The sequence below is a fragment of the Paroedura picta genome, chromosome 1 (genome assembly GCF_049243985.1).
Source record: "Paroedura picta isolate Pp20150507F chromosome 1, Ppicta_v3.0, whole genome shotgun sequence".
NCBI lineage: Eukaryota > Metazoa > Chordata > Lepidosauria > Squamata > Gekkonidae > Paroedura > Paroedura picta.
The window spans coordinates 198298342-198315790 of NC_135369.1; the positions used below are offsets into that span (position 1 = coordinate 198298342).

At 47.6% G+C, this 17449-nt stretch overlaps 1 protein-coding gene across 1 annotated transcript in view; it reads left to right on the forward strand.

Moving 5' to 3' along the window:
* Positions 1-17449, forward strand: part of LOC143826971 (serotriflin-like) — a 43796-nt gene that overhangs the window by 3343 nt on the left and 23004 nt on the right. Inside the window, exon 2 of the mRNA XM_077316048.1 lies at positions 353-423. Within this exon, the coding sequence (XP_077172163.1) occupies positions 364-423 (60 nt within the window). The 5' untranslated portion in view covers positions 353-363. The remainder of the gene's footprint in view (positions 1-352; positions 424-17449) is intronic.

A 17449-nucleotide genomic window follows, 5' to 3' on the forward strand; every position in this document is an offset into this window, starting at 1 on the left:
AGAAGATGACTTTCCTGCAATTGAATGGTCACTCTACTTTGCTTGTGGGAAAGAGTGCATTTTCCTTAGTCATAACTGCCCCCCCCCACACGCACACTGATATTAACCCTCTGAGGGAAAATGCAGGAAAATGTTTGAAAGGGTGGGAAGGACAGTGGTGATGGTACATGGGCATTGCGGTGGTGTGAATGTATGCTTAGCAGCCATGTTTCAGTTTTGCCCAGTTCTGCTGAGAGTAAGGCGCTTGTCATGAGGAACTTGCAAAGCACAGACTGTTGCATGAATAGTGCTCAAACAGATTATACAAATAAATATCCTAATCTTATTTGCTTGTTGTTTCTCCCCCACTTAGACCCCCCAGAAATGCTTCTTCTGACCATAGTTCTGCTCTTGGCTGCTGTTCCAGACCAATCTTTAGGACAGGTATGAGCTGAATATGAGAACCTGAGAACATAAGAGAAGTCATGTTGGATGAGAACAAGGGCCCATCCAGTCTGTGTCACACAGGGATCAAAACCCAGGTACCAATAGACAGTCCACCAGCCAGTCCAGAAGTCCTCCCACTGTTACCCCCAAGCACCAAGAATATAAAGCAGCAGTGCTCAAGACAGAATGTTTCATCTAGACTTTGTGGCTAATAACCACTGATGGATCTGTGCTCCGTATGTTTTTACAACCCCCTCATAAGAACATAAGAAAAGCTATGTTGTTTCATGCCATTGCCCCATCCAGTCCAACATTCTGTGTCTTCCTGCCATCAGGGGGTCCACCAGCAAGGCTAGAACTCCAGAAACCTTCTCACTATTGCCCCTCCCCAGCACTGAGAATATAGAACATGGCTGTCCCAGCCCTATATATCAGGCCTATGAGAGAAATGTATATCAAGAACCTATGATGTTTAGGAACATTTTCAAGAATCTATGGCAACTTGGAACATTCCTTACGGTTCATGGAAATATTTTCCCACTAGGACTCCTGACCTTCATTTGCAACAGTATTTGACACCAAATTTCCAAGGGCCAGGATGTTACACAGGGAAGGGAAGGTGGGATGGCAGAGCTGAATCTTGGCAGATCTCAAAAGCTGAGCGGGATTGATACTTGGAAGGGAGACCACCAAGGAAAGCTCTGCAGAGAAAGATCATACCAAACCACCTCTGTTTCTCACTCGCCTTGAAGGCCCGCTGCCAGGGTGGCCATCACTTGGCTGCAACTTGACAGCACTGTGCACATGTACACACACACACGACTTCACAGGGGAAAGAATGAAAAGCATGTAGTAAGGAGGCCCTGGAAAGCCCCAAGCTGTATTCAGAACTTGTACGAGAGTTTCGTTGTATGGATTCCAAAACAGAAGTAGCGTTGCCCAGCCATTCTAACCCCCAGTGGGAAATTAGGGATCTCCAGAAACTCTTACCATATATTTGGTTTTTTCTCCTTCCACTACTCAGAGTGGTAGTGGACAGAGGTCTCTTGGTAGGGTGTCTGGGAATGTCATGGTATTACAACTGATCTCCAACTGAGAGATCAATTCACCTGACAGAGATCAATTCTGGCCCCTTTGGTGTTGGCAGAGTTTAAATTTTCAAGGAGGCCCAAAGCACCAAGAGGCTTAACAGAATAAAATGGTTTTATCCAGAAGAGAAACAACTTTGTGTACAAACGAGGCAGTGAGCTGCCTAAATGTTGTGTGCAGTAATTTTTCTGTTCTAGAGGCAAGCAGGGAGGAAGTATATGCAGTAAGCTCTAATTGAGCCAATCAGGACATAAAGTAAATTATTTTTAAAAAATCAGGAAATTCCTGACCTAGGTTTATTATGCACAACAGGAAAACTCACAAAAAGACTGTGGAAAAAAGGTGCTTCCTTTTTTGATCCTGCACGTGGCAGTGATTTCGCCACAAAAATGACTGGGGAAGGCACTGGCAAACCACCCCGTACTGAGTCTGCCATGAAAACGCTAGAGGGCTTCACCCCAAGGGTCAGACATGACTCGGTGCTTCAACAGGGGATACCTTTACCTTTAAACTTGATTTGCTACACTGCTTTCCTGTAGGCCAGGGACGCTATTTATGGCATGTATAAACATTACTTTGTTTTCTGTCTCCTCCCTTGAGCTGTCTTACACCAATGGCTGAACGGAAAGTCCATTAACTACAATTCCCATGAGGCTCTGTCAGTAGCATGTCAGTCAGGTGACATTGCTGCTGACCACACCCTACCAATGAGCTCTGAGTACAATGGATGAAGTACTCTCCCTCTTGACGAAGGCTCGTTCAAAGGCAGAATCCTTTACTGCAATCTGGTATTGCATGTAAAAAAACCCCCAAAACACATTTTAAAAAAGGGCAATTTAATAGCATTAAATTGATGAAAAACTGTGAATGCATAACTGCCTCTAAATATGTTCATTATTTGTCTCCTCTGATGCCCCCTGCAGGGCATTCCCCATATTCTGTTCAATCATGTACAGATCCACAACATTTGGAAGGTGACCTCTGTTGCATCATGCCCCACTGAAGCCCCTCCCCACCCCAAACACTGCAGTCCTCAGTGCTCCACCACCAAAATCTCCAGGATTTGCCCACCTGGATCTGGCAACCTTAGCAGTCAGTGCAAATTGGGTTGTTGACCTCCAGGTATTGGCTGAAGAGATCCTGCTATTACAACTGGTCTCCAGCCAACAGAAATCAGTTCCCATGGAAATAATGGCCGCTTCAGAACATGGACTGAATGGCATTGGACCCCACTGAAGTCCCTCCCCTGACCCTACTGCCCTCAGGCTACACCTCCACAACCTCCTGGGATTTCCCAATCCGGACCTGCCAACTCATGGTGGGGGTGGGGCTCCTGTCATGCCCAAAGTAGAACATTTCAAAATACACAGCTCAAGAAATTGTCTCCACATCACATAACTGAGGTAGGTTATAGGTAAAGATAAAGGTATCCCCTGTGCAAGCACCGAGTTATATCTGACTCTTGGGGTGACGCCCTCTAGCGTTTTCATGGCAGACTCAATACGGGGTGGTTTGCCAGTGCCTTCCCCAGTCATTACCGTTTACCCCCCAGCAAGCTGGGTCCTCATTTTACCGACCTCGGAAGGATGGAAGGCTGAGTCAACCTTGAGCCGGCTGCTGGGATCGAACTCCCAGCCTCATGGGCAGAGCTTTCAGACTGCATGTCTGCTGCCTTACCACTCTGCGCCACAAGAGGCTCTTGAGGTAGGTTATAGAGCAGCCTTTAAAAACCTTTTGACCATGAAGGAATCCCTGAAATATTTTTCAGGTTTTGAGGAACCCCAGAAGTGGTCCCATGCCCCTTCAGAAAAGTAGGTGCAGAAGTAAGGTGCAGGAGCCAGTCAATCAATCAATCGATCAATCATTTACTGTTTCCTTTGTGGAGAAAGAGATTAGGCCTGAACAGCAATGAGGAAAGTAGGCCCCAGTGATATCTCGTGGTGTCAGTGGCCATGCAAATGTCCCACATAGCCCCTGGGGAACTGTGTAACCCCTGGCCATGTGAACCCAGGGTTTCCGGAATCCTGTTATAGAGGATACTGGGGTCCTTTTAAGGCCACAGACTCCTTGCTCTTTAACATCTACATAAGCAGATGACACCCAGCTCTATCTTCTGTTGGACGGATGGACTCCCCCCCCCTTTACATTTGCCAGTTGTTTGGAAGCAGTGACTGGATGGCTCAGGCAGAGTCATCTGAAACTTAAACCCTCCAAGAAGATCCTGTGGCTGGGTGGGAAGGGGCAGGAGCAGCCAGTGCGCTTCCTATGCCTGGATGGGGTGCAATTAACATTGGGACAACATCCATCAGGAATTTGGGTGTGATCTTTGATGCCTTCCTTTCTATGAAGGCTCAGATCATGAAGGTAGCCCAGAGAGTATTTTTCCATCTGTTTGTTTTTCCATGTAGTTCATGTTCAGAAGGTGACATTCATTCAGTGCATCAACACAGTGCTTTGTCCTAGTTGGGAAATACCAGGAGATATTATACCAGGAGATATTATTATTATTATTATTATTATTATTATTATTATTATTATTATTATTATTATTATTATTATTATTATTATTATTATTATTATTATTATTATTTCAATTTATTTCCCGCCACTCCCAAATGGCTCGCAGCGGGTTACAATGTCTTAAAAAACCCATTAAAACTCCCATTAAAAGACTTTAAAATGTCACAACATGGCAGCACAATAATAAGATCCCCTTCCTACCCCCATTCCTAAAAAAAGGGGGGGTGGAGGAGAAGGAGGTCAACGATGTTCAAGAAGCCCGGGGGAGAGCAGTCGATGTACCCCGGCAGCCCCAGCCTCAACCATAGACCTGGCGGAAGAGCTCCGTCTTGCAGGCCCTGCGGAACGTTAAAGGGTCCCGCAGGGCCCGCAGCTCACCCGGGAGCTCATTCCACCAGGTGGGGGCCAGGACCGAAAAGGCCCTGGCCCTGGGAGAGGAGCCTGGGAAGGGGGGTGGTGGACTAGGGGCAACCTCAGCATAAATCAGGGGTAGCCAAACTGTGGCTCCCCAGATACATGGTGCTGGCAGAGGCTCATGGGAATTGTAGGCAATGGACATATTTTTAACATATTTATTAATGATCTAGATGAGGAGGTGGAGGGACTACTCATCAAGTTTGCAAATGACACCAAATTGGGAGGACTGGCAAATACTCCGGAAGATAGAGACAGAGTTCAATGAGATCTGAACACAATGGAAAAATGGGCAAATGAGAACAAGATGCAATTTAATAAAGATAAGTGTAAAGTTCTGGGTCAGAAAAATGAAAAGCATACCTACTGGATGGCCATTTTGGGCTGTATCATCATCAAAATCACAAGATGTCATAGTCCCATTGTATACGGCACTTGTCAGACCACACCTGGAGTACTGTGTGCAGTTCTGGAGGCCTCACTTAAAGAAGGATGTAGATAAAATTGAAAGGGTTTCAGAGGAGAGCGATGAGGATGATCTGGGACCAAGGGACCAAGCCCTATGAAGATAGGTTAAGGGACTTGGGAATGTTCAGCCTGGAGAAAAGGAGGTTGAGAGAGGACATGATAGCCCTCTTTAAGTATTTGGAAGAGGGCAGGATGCTGTTTCCGTTGGCTGCAGAGGAAAAGACGCGCAGTAATGGGTGTAAACTACAGGTACAATGATATAGGCTGGATGTCAGGAAAAAATTTTTTCTCAGTCAGAGTAGTCCAGCAGTGGAATAGGCTGCCTAAGGAAGTGGTGAGCTCCCCCTCACTGGCAGTCTTCAAGCAAAGGTTGGATACACACTTTTCTTGGATGCTTTAGGATGCTTTGGGCTGATCCTGCATTGAGCAGGGGGTTGGACTAGATGGCCTGTATGGCCCCTTCCAACTCTATGATTCTATGATTCTAAGTCAAGACTTGCCCCTTGTTTGGTTCAAGCAGGGAGCATGAGGTGTGCAGAGATAATGGGGTCCTAACCTAGACTTTTGCCCAGAATCACTTAAGAATGCCTCTGGGTGGGGTGAACAGCCCCTTCCAACTCTATGATTCTGTGATTCTGTGATTCTGTGACATCTGGAGAGCTACAGTTTGGTCATCCCTGGCATAGAATCACAGAATCACAGAATGGTGTCCCATTGCTGAAGGAAACCTGAATTACATCAAACAAGCCATATTTGCATTTATCAGCAAAGTAAATTTGTGGTTCTTTTTGTCTTATCAAATACCCCTGAGACTTGAGAAGCTTGTGTTTGAGGAGGGAAAGTTTGTGTTTAACTTGGTAGCCATGCATATGGAGTCTTTTGGAGTCTTTGTCATGACATATGCTGGAGTGTTTACACAACTAGTCACCAGCTCAACCTTCCCCTCTTATTAATTTGACAACCCACCTTAAGATGGTAATATGAAACTGCATTTGTCATTGAGCCACAAGGGGTGGTGACTGTAATGAATCTAGAGGTTTGGCTGAGTAAAGAAACCAAACCAAACAAAACTTGGGTTATCCAACAAAAAAATCACATGGTATGAGTCTGTGCTCCTCTATATATATGTTTTCCAAAGACCAGCTCAACTGTAGGGATTGGCCCTGAAGAATAGAGCTAATTCAAGTGATAGTACCTCTTAACTTGGAACTCTCTATTAAAAAGTGATAGAAATGATCTTGGAGAAAACCAGGATGTAACATCAGCACGTTGACTGACACTCTAGAACACGGATAGGCAAACTGTGGCCCTCCAAATGTCCATGGACTACAATTCGCATGAGCCCCTCCCAGCATTTGCTGGGAATTGTAGTCCAAGGACGTATTACCCTCAGCTGATGTTACCTCTAGGGTTTTGCCCACATGTGACATTGGCACGTAGTTTGACATAATTTTTGCCCCCCACTGTTTCTCCTGATAGCTCAAGTCAGAAGAAGGTGGGAGGGGTTGCCTCTTCAAATAAAACACTTGGTAAGCCTAGAGCCTCTTGTGGCGCAGAGTGAAAACGCTAGAGGGCGTCACCCCAAGGGTCAGACATGACCCAGTGCTTGCACAGGGGGTACCTTTACCTCAAGCCTAGGGCAGAAGAAGAAGACTCTACATCTGCAAATCATGGCTACAGATACTTCACAGATTTTACTCTTTTCCTCTGAACAAATTCACAGCCAATTACTGCATGCAGGAGCTGGTCTGCATTAGAGGAAACACCTCCATGATGAAGCACAGCCTTTTCTCTGTAAGCCAGTGATTCTATGGGAGACGGAAGGAGACACTACAACCTCCTTTTGATCTTTCTTCTACTTTGTATTTTTTCTGTTAGCTTCCTGGTCAACAAATCCAAACAGGGATAGCCCTCTGTAGTTTTCCTGTTGCTGGTAAAGATGCTGGTAAAGATGCTAATGCAGCATAATGGTGACCAGGGCTCTTTATGCATGTGACACTAAACACTGTTTTAATTTACCCCACCCCTCAAGTTGCTCGTTTTTAAAACGTTAGTGGTTATACAGCACTCACAGAAAAGCTGTCATATATGCTTCTACATTTTGAGATGCTAAATCTGTAGTCTCTCCCTCATTTATTCAAGGTGTGAGCTTTTGAGTGCATGCAATATTTTTCAGACTACAACATGATCACTGACGCTGGAGGAAGCAGAAATCAGCAGTCGGTGCCTCAAGCTTTGTAGTTTGAGGAGAATTCCACTGCCATAAATACCACAATTTCTACTCATTTACATAGCAATATGGCTTGGTCACCAGGGCAAATAGCATGTTCATGTGATTGCTGACAAAAAAGGCAGAGCACTCGAGCTCCCATTGGTAGACAAAGGCAGAAAAGGGGAGGAGACCAAAAACACGCTGGCATTTCTACATCACAAAATGAGCATCTTCAGCCCTGTGACATGGGAAAAGTCGATGTTTAGCAAGTTTCAGAATCCTTGTGATAACACGCTAAATGCATGCCCAGCAGTGTTTGCAGTGCATAATCAAAAACGGCGCTGCAAAACCATTCACAAATGCATAGCTGAGGAATAAGGCATCATTTTTAGCAGTCTTTTTGTGAGTTTTCCATAATGCAGAATACCTCCAGGTTTACCCTATGCAGGTTTCTCTGGCTGATTATTTTTCAGTCAGTGACTGATTAGTATTATAGTGATTGTGAAAAAATGCCTTTTTTCACTAGAGGTAAAAGCCCCCTCTAGGTGCAGGGGGGGAGTGCAAGTGCTTTCAAGGAGCTAGCAGAAGAGATAATGGATGGGTCAAGCCCTCAATCTTCCTCAAGCAGGGAATGGAGATTTGAAGGTTTTAAATGCTAGAGACACTCCAGGAAGAGGATTCCTGAGGAAATGCTTCTCTGATCTTGCCTAATCTGGTCAGTAGGTAGAGAAACAGATGTGATAAAAACTCCTTACAGCAAGGAAGAGGTCTTTTTTGTACTGGGTCTATCAGAAGTCTTGACCGAGGCAACCATTGACCATGTGCTTGCCTGGAGATAACTTTTTTGTGATGGAAAATATGTACAGACCTGTAATTTTCTAAGCTTAAGAAGTCTTTCCTATACTTTAACATTCTTGGATGCCGCGGGTGCCAGCAGGGGCTGTGTCAGGCCAGGCCCATAGATAGAGGGACACCGCACGCCCCTGTCGGCATGCCACTCTCCACCATTATAGAATCATAGAATCATAGAGTTGGAAGGGGCCATACAGGCCATCTAGTCCAACCCCCTGCTCAACGCAGGATCAGCCCTAAGCATCCTAAAGCATCCAAGAAAAGTGTGTATCCAACCTTTGCTTGAACACTGCCAGTGAGGGGGAGCTCACCACCTCCTTAGGCAGCCTATTCCAGTGCTGAGCTACTCTGACTGTGATTTTTTTTCCTGATATCTAGCCTATATCGTTGTACTTGAAGTTTAAACCCATTACTGCGTGTCCTCTCCTCTGCAGCCAACAGAAACAGCATCCTGCCCTCCTCCAAGTGACAACCTTTCAAATACTTAAAGAGGGCTATCATGTCCCCTCTCAACCTCCTTTTCTCCAGGCTAAACATTCCCAAGTCCCTCAACCTATCTTCATAGGGCTTGGTCCCTTGGCCTCAGATCATCTTCGTCGCTCTCCTCTGTACCCTTTCAATTTTATCTACGTCCTTCTTGAAGTGAGGCCTCCAGAACTGCACACAGTACTCCAGGTGTGGTCTGACCAGTGCCGTATACAATGGGACTATGACATCTTGTGATTTTGATGTGATGCTCCTGTTGATACAGCCCAAAATGACATTTGCCTTTTTTACCGCTGCATCACACTGCCTGCTCATGTTTAGTTTACAATCCACAAGTACCCCAAGGTTTCGTTACACACAGTGTTGCCTAGAAGCGTATCCCCCATCCAGTAGGCATGCTTTTCATTTTTCTGACCCAGATGCAGAACTTTACACTTATCTTTATAAAATTGCATCTTGTTCTCATTTGCCCATTTTTCCATTGTGTTCAGATCTCGATGAACTCTGTCTCTATCTTCCGGAGTATTTGCCAGTCCTCCCAATTTGGTGTCATCTGCAAACTTGATGAGTAGTCCCTCCACTCCCTCATCTAGATCATTAATAAATATGTTAAAAAGTTCCGGGCCGAGCACCGAGCCCTGAGGTACCCCGCTACTCACCTCCCTCCAGTCTGATGAAACACCATTGACAAGAACTCTTTGAGTGCGGTTCTCTAACCAATTCCCTATCCACTTAACTATCTAAAAATCCAGATTGCAGTCCTTCAATTTATCCATCAGAACATCATGGGGAACCTTGTCAAAAGCTTTACTAAAATCCAAGTAAATGACATCAACCAAATTTCCCCGATCCAGCAAACCTGTTACTTGGTCAAAAAAAGAAACTAGGTTGGTCTGGCAGGACCTGTTGGAGACAAATCCATGCTGACTTCCTTGGATCACCAAATTGTCCTCCAGATGTTTGCAGATCGCTCCCTTTAATATCTGCTCCATTATCTTCCCCACAACAGAGGTCAGATTCACTGGTCTGTAGTTTCCTGGGGAACCTTCATGGGGAACCTTGTCAAAAGCTTTACTAAAATCCAAGTAAATGACATCAACCGAATTTCCCATTGTGTGATGGGAGCCCCATTCCCCCCACTCCTCCCCACATACCTCCTCGCCATTGCTGCCTTCAGGCAGCGAGTTGGGCTTTCCAGCCCTGGCATTGATTCCTCCCCCATGAGTACACGGGAATGCCCGGCAGTGCTCCAGCACAATGCCTGGCAGCAGCCTGGCGTGGCTTCTGCCATGCATAATGGGTCTAGGTGATATTAAAAACCTTCGAGTGGGCTGGGTGGAATAGGGCCTGCAGGCTGGAGCAGGCTCATTTCCCCACAACAATTTCCATTATACAAGAATATGTTTCACATTCTCTGAATTGGTAATTAACAAAAATTAGTCTATATCCCATTTCATTGCAGAGATATGCTGTTTCTTATACATCCTTGAAAGGAAGAAGCTAGAGACTTACTTGTAGCTTGCTTGTACAGCATCTACCCAGGTTCAGTTCCCCAGCATCTCCAGTTTAAAATTTATTTATGTACTAGGGGCAAAGCCCGTTGTCTCCAAGAATACAACGGGCGCTAGAGCTTGGCAGTGGGAAGAGGAAGGGGAGGAGTTGTCCAATCTGTAAGGGCATGGGGTTGTCATGTGTGTTGTGTGGGAGGTTGTGGTGGCATTGTGGCAAATGAGGCCATGGGTGTTGAGATATGGGTGTCAAGAACCTGTGGTGTGGAATGTTCGTTGATTGTGGGAGAGGACTGACCTTTGGGAATTGTGGCATAGTGGTTACAGATGAGCTTTCCAGAGCCATGTCCTCAGATATGTGAAGGGAAAATCAGACTGGAGACTCTTCTTAGGGGAAGATTACATGGCAACCAATTCCCCCCAGTTCTGCGTCATGTCCCTTCTTGTGTGAATTAGGCCACATTCACCGAAATGCCCCTCTGCCCTAATACACATGGGGTAGTCACAGTACACAGGTGTCCACCCTGTTCCTTCTGTCTCCCATATTTTCACTGTTGGTAAAATGTTATGTGCCCACATGCTTCTTTCATGGTTGCTTCTTAGAAGAACAGATTTTTGTACCCTGTTCTTTACTACCCAAAGGATTCTCAAAGCGGTTTACAAACACCTTTTCCATTTGTCTCTCCACAATAGTCAACCTGTGAGGTATGTAGGGTTGTGAGAGATCCGAGAGAACTGGGAATGGGCTGCAGTGACCCAGAAGGCCTCAGGTGTCTCAAAGCATTTTCCAATCGTCTTCCCCTTCTCTCCCCATAGCAGACTCCCCATGAGGGAGGTGGAGTAGCGAGCCTCACAGGGAAGCTGGCAACCCTAAGAGGAAGACTCTCTGTGCACAGCAGTCTTGACCTTAGTAAGGTTTTTAATACTGTTTTTTTATTTGCCAGGCAAGGTTATTTGCCAGTTACTATTTCAGTTACAATGTGTCTCCAGACATTTACTTGTTCTCTATTTAGTTTCAGGCTGTAAATATTTATTTAGATCTTCCTGCACTTTCCAGACTCACAGGACTGATGCTGGTCTGCCTGTCTGCGCCCCAGAATACAAACAGTTGGCCATAAGGGGTGGCCATAACCCATAGGCCAGGAGGGACACTCCTGCACCACTCCCTACCAACTGCAGGCAAAAATGGCTCCTTTGAAGGCTGGACTCTGAGGCATTGTACGATTTTGAAGTCCCACCTCCAAACCTCCAGGAATATTTCCAACCCAGGGGTAGCCAACCTACAGGTGTGGCCTGGAGAGCTCCTGGAATTACAGCTGACCTGCAGAGTATAAAGATCAGCTCCCCAGGCAGAAAGGGCTACTTTGGACAGGGTTGTGGTAGAGAAGAAACATTTAAGGCTTCCCACACAGGTTGTTGTTGAATTGAAAGACTTGAGGCCTACTGCACAGGGTTGTTGTGCAGATGAAACAGAAGACAAAAGAGCCAGCTTCCTCTGCAGAATAACGCTGTGCAGTGGCCTCAAATCTGCAGAGAGTTGCAAAGAAGAAAGACACATGGCTTGGCTGTGTTTAACCCCCGGCCACAGCAGTATTTTAAGTGAGAAGGGGCTTTTCTGAGGCCTCACTGTCAGCCACCTGTTTGGCAGAAGGGGAAAGTCCCCCCCCCTCAAAAGGAAGGCCCTCAGTCTCCCCTGCGTTAGTCTTGGAAAGGCCTCCTCCCCTCAGTCAGGGGCTGTCAGAGGCTCTTTGCAAAAGGCCTGAAGGGAGGGAGGGGGAGCACTCTGCAGCCTCCTGCCAGCTCTGTCAGGGTTCTGAGGCCATTTGCAGTTGGACATGGCAGTTAGGACAGCCTTGGGGCGAAAAGGGCTGGCACAGCCTCTGTTTTCATCCCCCTTGGCACCCCTACTGACCTCCTCTCCCTGCAGTGGTCAGGAGCAGACTGGCAGCCAGACTGGGCTGGGCGAATGGAATTTTGGTCGGTCCTGGTGAGGGGCCAATAGGAACGCACTTTGCACACTTCCCCATTGGCTGCTTGGCCCTGGATGGACACTCGGAGGGCCCAATCAGGAGCCGCTTTGCGGCTCCTGATTGGGCCCTCTGAGTTTTTATCCTGGACAGGACCCGCCCTAATTCCTCCCCAGGTGGCCTTACTCTTTTATTTATTAGGACCCTGTCCTATTTAAAGATGTTATTTATAGTCCGCCTTTATCACAAGGCAAATTACACATATCAAGTCAGTATAATCAACAAAATGCAACATTCAGTAATCGATGCATTAGGATTTTAGATGTCTGGAAACACTAGAAAGAACTGAAACATAGCATAAATATCCACACAACACATTAAGTGGTGTAGAAATTACATGAAGAGGATCCAATTTACAAGCTGTATACTGCAGTATAGACCACAGTTCCAATCGTTTGTCCAAGTAAGTTTGTAAACTATTTTTTACAGTTCAACCCTATTATGTATGCAGATAGTCTGTGGTGAGACACAGCATAGCCACTGCCCGTCTGAGCATAAAATACTGATAGATCAATCATCCCATTCAATATGGCAGCTTCATATATTCATGTTATTTAAAAAAAAAAAAGAAAGCTGGGAATTCAGAGAACCCTATCTATATATTTAAGTATAACATGGCGAAAATGCTATTACATTTCTGTGAAAATCTTCTGTAGTAGGGAGAGGAAACAGTTACCATAGGGAAATTGATTGCCATGCAGGTGAAAACAAGAAAATCTGGACTCTTCCATCCAAACAGCAGTCATCCAGGTGTTACTGTGATAGGGAGGGTCCGAACTTGGTCCTGTGCAATACAATGTCGATTAAGAACAAGACCTCCACTCTGCAGCACTTCTTTGCAGAGTCGGGGGCGGACCTTGCTTGCGTGACCGACACCTGGGTGAGGGAGGGGGAGTCGGTGGCCTTGAAAGAACTGCCCCCCCCCCAGGATTCTCGGTCCTACACCAATCTCGGACCCATAAGAGGTGAGGGGGGGTGGCAATTCTGGCTCGGGAGACTCTCGCCTGCAGGGCTCTCCCGGTGCCGGAAATCAGTGGAGTGGAGTGTGTCGGTATTGGGTGGGGCTCGGTCGAGAGCGCGGCCATCTGGCTGGTATACCGTCCGCCCAACGCGCCACCAGATGCCCTGCCCCGCCTGCTGGAGGTGGCAGCCGCCTGGGCGTTGCAGTTCCCTAGGCTCTTAATCCTGGGTGACTTCAATGTCCACGCGGACTCGCCCACTTCAGGACTTGGTGGGGACCTGGTGTCATCCATGGCGACACTAGGGCTCTCACAATTTGTTGCCGGTCCCACATCACGCCGGCCACACGCTTGACTTGATTTTCAGTGCCGGGATAGAGGTGGTTCTGGAGCCAGCTTTGGCCGTGCCATGGTCAGACCACTATGCCCTGCGGGCCCGGCTTGGGATGCCACCCCCTCCCGAGTTGGGCGGCGGGCGCACTTTTGCCCGCCCGCGGAGACTCATGGATCCAATTGGTTTCCGGAATGCTCTGCGGGACCCGATGCCTCCTGGCAACTCACTGGCAGCGTTAGTAGAGGACTGGCAGTCCCGTCTGACAGCCACTATAGATGAGATTGCCCCTAAGCGTCCTCTCTGCCCTCGACTCAAACGGGCCCCCTGGTACACGGGGGTGCTCCGGGAAAAGAAGAGGGAGGTGAGATGACTAGAGCGAGTGTGGCGGAAGACTCGCGATGAAGCTGCAAGAACATCTTATCGCACGCTTATGAGGGTGTATGAGATGGGGCTGAAAGTGGCGAAGCAAGAGTTCTTCACCACAGAAATCGCGTCCGCAAGCTCTCACCCGGCCCAATTATTTAGGGTAGTTAGATCCCTTACCGCCCTTCAGGGGCACCAAAATATTAGTCAATTGGCACTTGGCTGCGAGGCATTAGCGAGCTTTTTTGCGGATAAAGTCTTGTTGCTTCGCCATGACTTTCCTGTCACAATTAATACAGTAAACGAACTGGAGACCTGTTGGCCGTCTTTGGCAGCGAGGTTTGATGGCTTCAGACGGCTCTCTTCTTCCGAAGTGGACAAGTTGCTGGGGTCGGTCAGGGCGACCACCTGCCCCCTTGATCCCTGTCCCTCTTGGCTTCTCAAGGGGAGCGGAGAGGGGATAGGAGGCCAACTCAGGGATATTATCAACCTTTCCCTGAGTTCCGGGGAATTCCCCGAGCGGCTGAAGGAGGCAGTGGTTCGCCCTCTCCTGAAAAAACCAACGCTGGGCCCGCAGGACCCTGCCAACTACCGCCCGGTGTCGCACCTAGCATTCCTGGGCAAGGTGGTGGAAAGGCCTGCGGCGGACCAGCTCCTAGCTTTCTTGGATGAAACTTCGGCACTCTATCCATATCAGTCTGGCTTCCGCCCTGGCCACGGGGTGGAGACGGTGTTGGTCGCTTTGCTGGATGATCTCCGTCGCCAGCTGGATAGAGGCGGGTCAGCTGTGCTGGTCCTTCTGGATCTGTCGGCTGCTTTCGACACCGTGGACCATGAGATATTGGGCCACCGCCTCGCCGGTATGGGGATACGGGGTACAGCCTTGCGCTGGATACGCTCCTTCCTCCAGAACCGGACCCATAGGGTTGCAGTGGGGGATGAGCTCTCGCGCCCTTATGGACTCCCTTGTGGGGTCCCACAGGGCGCGGTTCTCTCCCCCACACTATTTAACATCTTCATGCGCCCTCTGGCCCAGCTGGTACGGAGCTTTGGGTTGGGCTGCCATCAGTACGCTGACGACACCCAGCTCTATCTCCTCATGGACAGCCACCCAGACTCCCCCCCCGGAACCATTCGCCAGATGTTTGGAAGCAGTGACAGAATGGTTTGAGCAGAGTCGCCTGAAACTCAACCCCTCCAAGACGGAGGTCCTGTGGCTGGGAAGTAGGGGGCGGGAACAGGAAACGCATTTACCCACCCTGGCAGGGGCGCATCTTACCATCGCGTCCCAGGCCAGAAACTTGGGTGTGACCATTGATGCCTCCCTGACTATGGAGGCGCAGGTCAGGAAAGTAGCCGGCCAGGCATTTTTCCATCTTCGCCAAGCTCGGCTACTAGCGCCCTACCTGTCCCCCGAACACCTGGCCACTGTGATCCATGCAACGGTCACCTCCAGATTAGATTTCTGTAACTCGCTCTACGCGGGCCTATCCCTGTCTCTGATCCGGAAACTCCAGCTGGTACAAAATGCAGCCGCTAGGGTCCTCACCGGCACACCTTGGAGGGCCCACATCCAGCCTGTGCTGAGGCAGCTGCACTGGTTACCAATTGCTGTCCGGATCCGGTTCAAGGTTCTGGTTCTAACCTTTAAGGCTTTACGCGGGCTGGGACCCACATACCTGAGGGACCGCCTAGTGCCCTATGCCCCCCGCAGGGCTCTGCGCTCTGAGAGTGAGAATCTTCTGGTCGTTCCCGGCCCTAGGGAAGCACGCCTAGCCTCGACCATGGCCAGGGCCTTTTCGGTCCTGACCCCCACCTGGTGAAATGAGCTCCCGGGTGAGCTGCGGGCCCTGCGGGACCCTTTAACGTTCCGCAGGGCCTGCAAGACGGAGCTCTTCCGCCAGGTCTATGGTTGAGGCTGGGGCTGCCGGGGTACATCGACTGCTCTCCCCCGGGCTTCTTGAACATCGTTGACCTCCTTCTCCTCCACCCCCCCTTTTTTTAGGAATGGGGGGTAGGAAGGGGATCTTATTATTGTGCTGCCATGTTGTGACATTTTAAAGTCTTTTAATGGGAGTTTTAATGGTTTTTTTAAGACATTGTAACCCGCCGTGAGCCATTTGGGAGTGGCGGGAAATAAATCAAAATAATAATAATAATAATAATAATAATAATAATAATAATAATAATAATAATAATAATAATAATATTTTACTAATCTTCAGAGCAGGACAGGTTTAGGGAAAACCAGAGAGAGATCAGAGAAACCCCAGGAGGTGCATGAATGCAAGACATTGCTATAGGGAAGCAGGGAGAAAACCCCAACTACTTCCAAACAGAATCAAACTTGGGGCAAGTAACCATGTGTTAGCAGTCAGGCCTCACCTCTCACTTAGAGGCACTAATCTCATTAACTTTGATCCTCACTTCCCTTCATCCGTTTACCCTAATCAAGCAACATTTAATTCAATTCACGAAACCTGGTAGCTTTTCCCATCCAGTACTTACAGTGTCATCAAGCTCCATTTACAGTTATAGTCCACCTCAGAAAAAAAGCATCAAGCTTCTTCTCAATCATTGTTCACCTCTGGAAAACCAATCAAGCTATTACTTTTGGGCCAAATAGCTTGCTCCAGGGAACATTTCTAGAATCCTTAGCCAACTGTACATTGTGTGTTCATGCACCCACAATCCTTCTCACTGTGAAATGTTCGTTGCTTTCTTTGAGATGGGTAATTATAGACCATTTCCGCATGAGGAATATGTTTCTGGAGAGCTTTTGAAAGTGGCTTTTAGAGTCCCCTCCACCTGATGTCGCCTGCATCCTGAGGCTGTCTACTAGCCAGGTTGCGATTTGGTCATTTTTAACTCGTGATTTTGAGAACTGGCAAAACTGGATTTAATACCCAAATCACATGTACCATCAGTAAACAACCAGGTATAAGATGGTATGGAGGGGGAAATGTGTGATAGTCTCAGCAGCTTTGTCCCATCCTCATACCTGCTCTCCCCTCTCCATTTCCCTTGCAGCCTCATCAGGAAGCAAAAAGCTGCAATGGGGCAGAGGAAACATGTGGGAGGGGTCTCCCTGTGAGGAGGGCTGCAAATGTGAGATTTACCATCCCCTGTTTGCAAGCAGGAAGCCACTCGTGCTTTACCCTTGCATGAGGAAATTATCATAGTCTTTCCTGAAATTGCTTTCCCCTCTCTTCTCTCTGATTGTTTGATTGATCTTATTATGGGATTGTCCCAATCTTTGTGAACTCAGAAACATCTAGTCCAACCCCCTGCACTATGCAGGACACTCATGGTAGACTACAGTTCGTGGTATACATACAATTCAGCTAGTTTTGTATGTGTTTTCAGCATGTTTATATGTGAGTTTTATCCTTTTATTCTCTTTTAATTAAAACTTTTTGAGTAGAACATCTGCTTGGTTTGTTTTGAGTGTCTTAAGTGTCTCATAACCATTGGAGAAAAATTCCAACCCTCCCCCCCTAGCTATATGTCCATTAAGGCTAATTTACTCACTAATTAGGCATCTACCTCTTTGGGTAAAAGGAAGCACCCAGTACCACAATAGGGCAGATTCTGAAGCAACTGGGAACAAGTCCATTCTTTCAGGCAGCTCTCATGAATGTAGTAAAGGGGACTAGACAGATTGTTGTTGCTTGGTCTCAACAGCAGAACAGACAAATTGATTTCTGAAAGAAATATTAATCTTTGTGAACCTCCATGTTGTTCTGAGGCTGCCCAGAGTGGCTGCCACTTCCTCTGGCACTATATTTCTC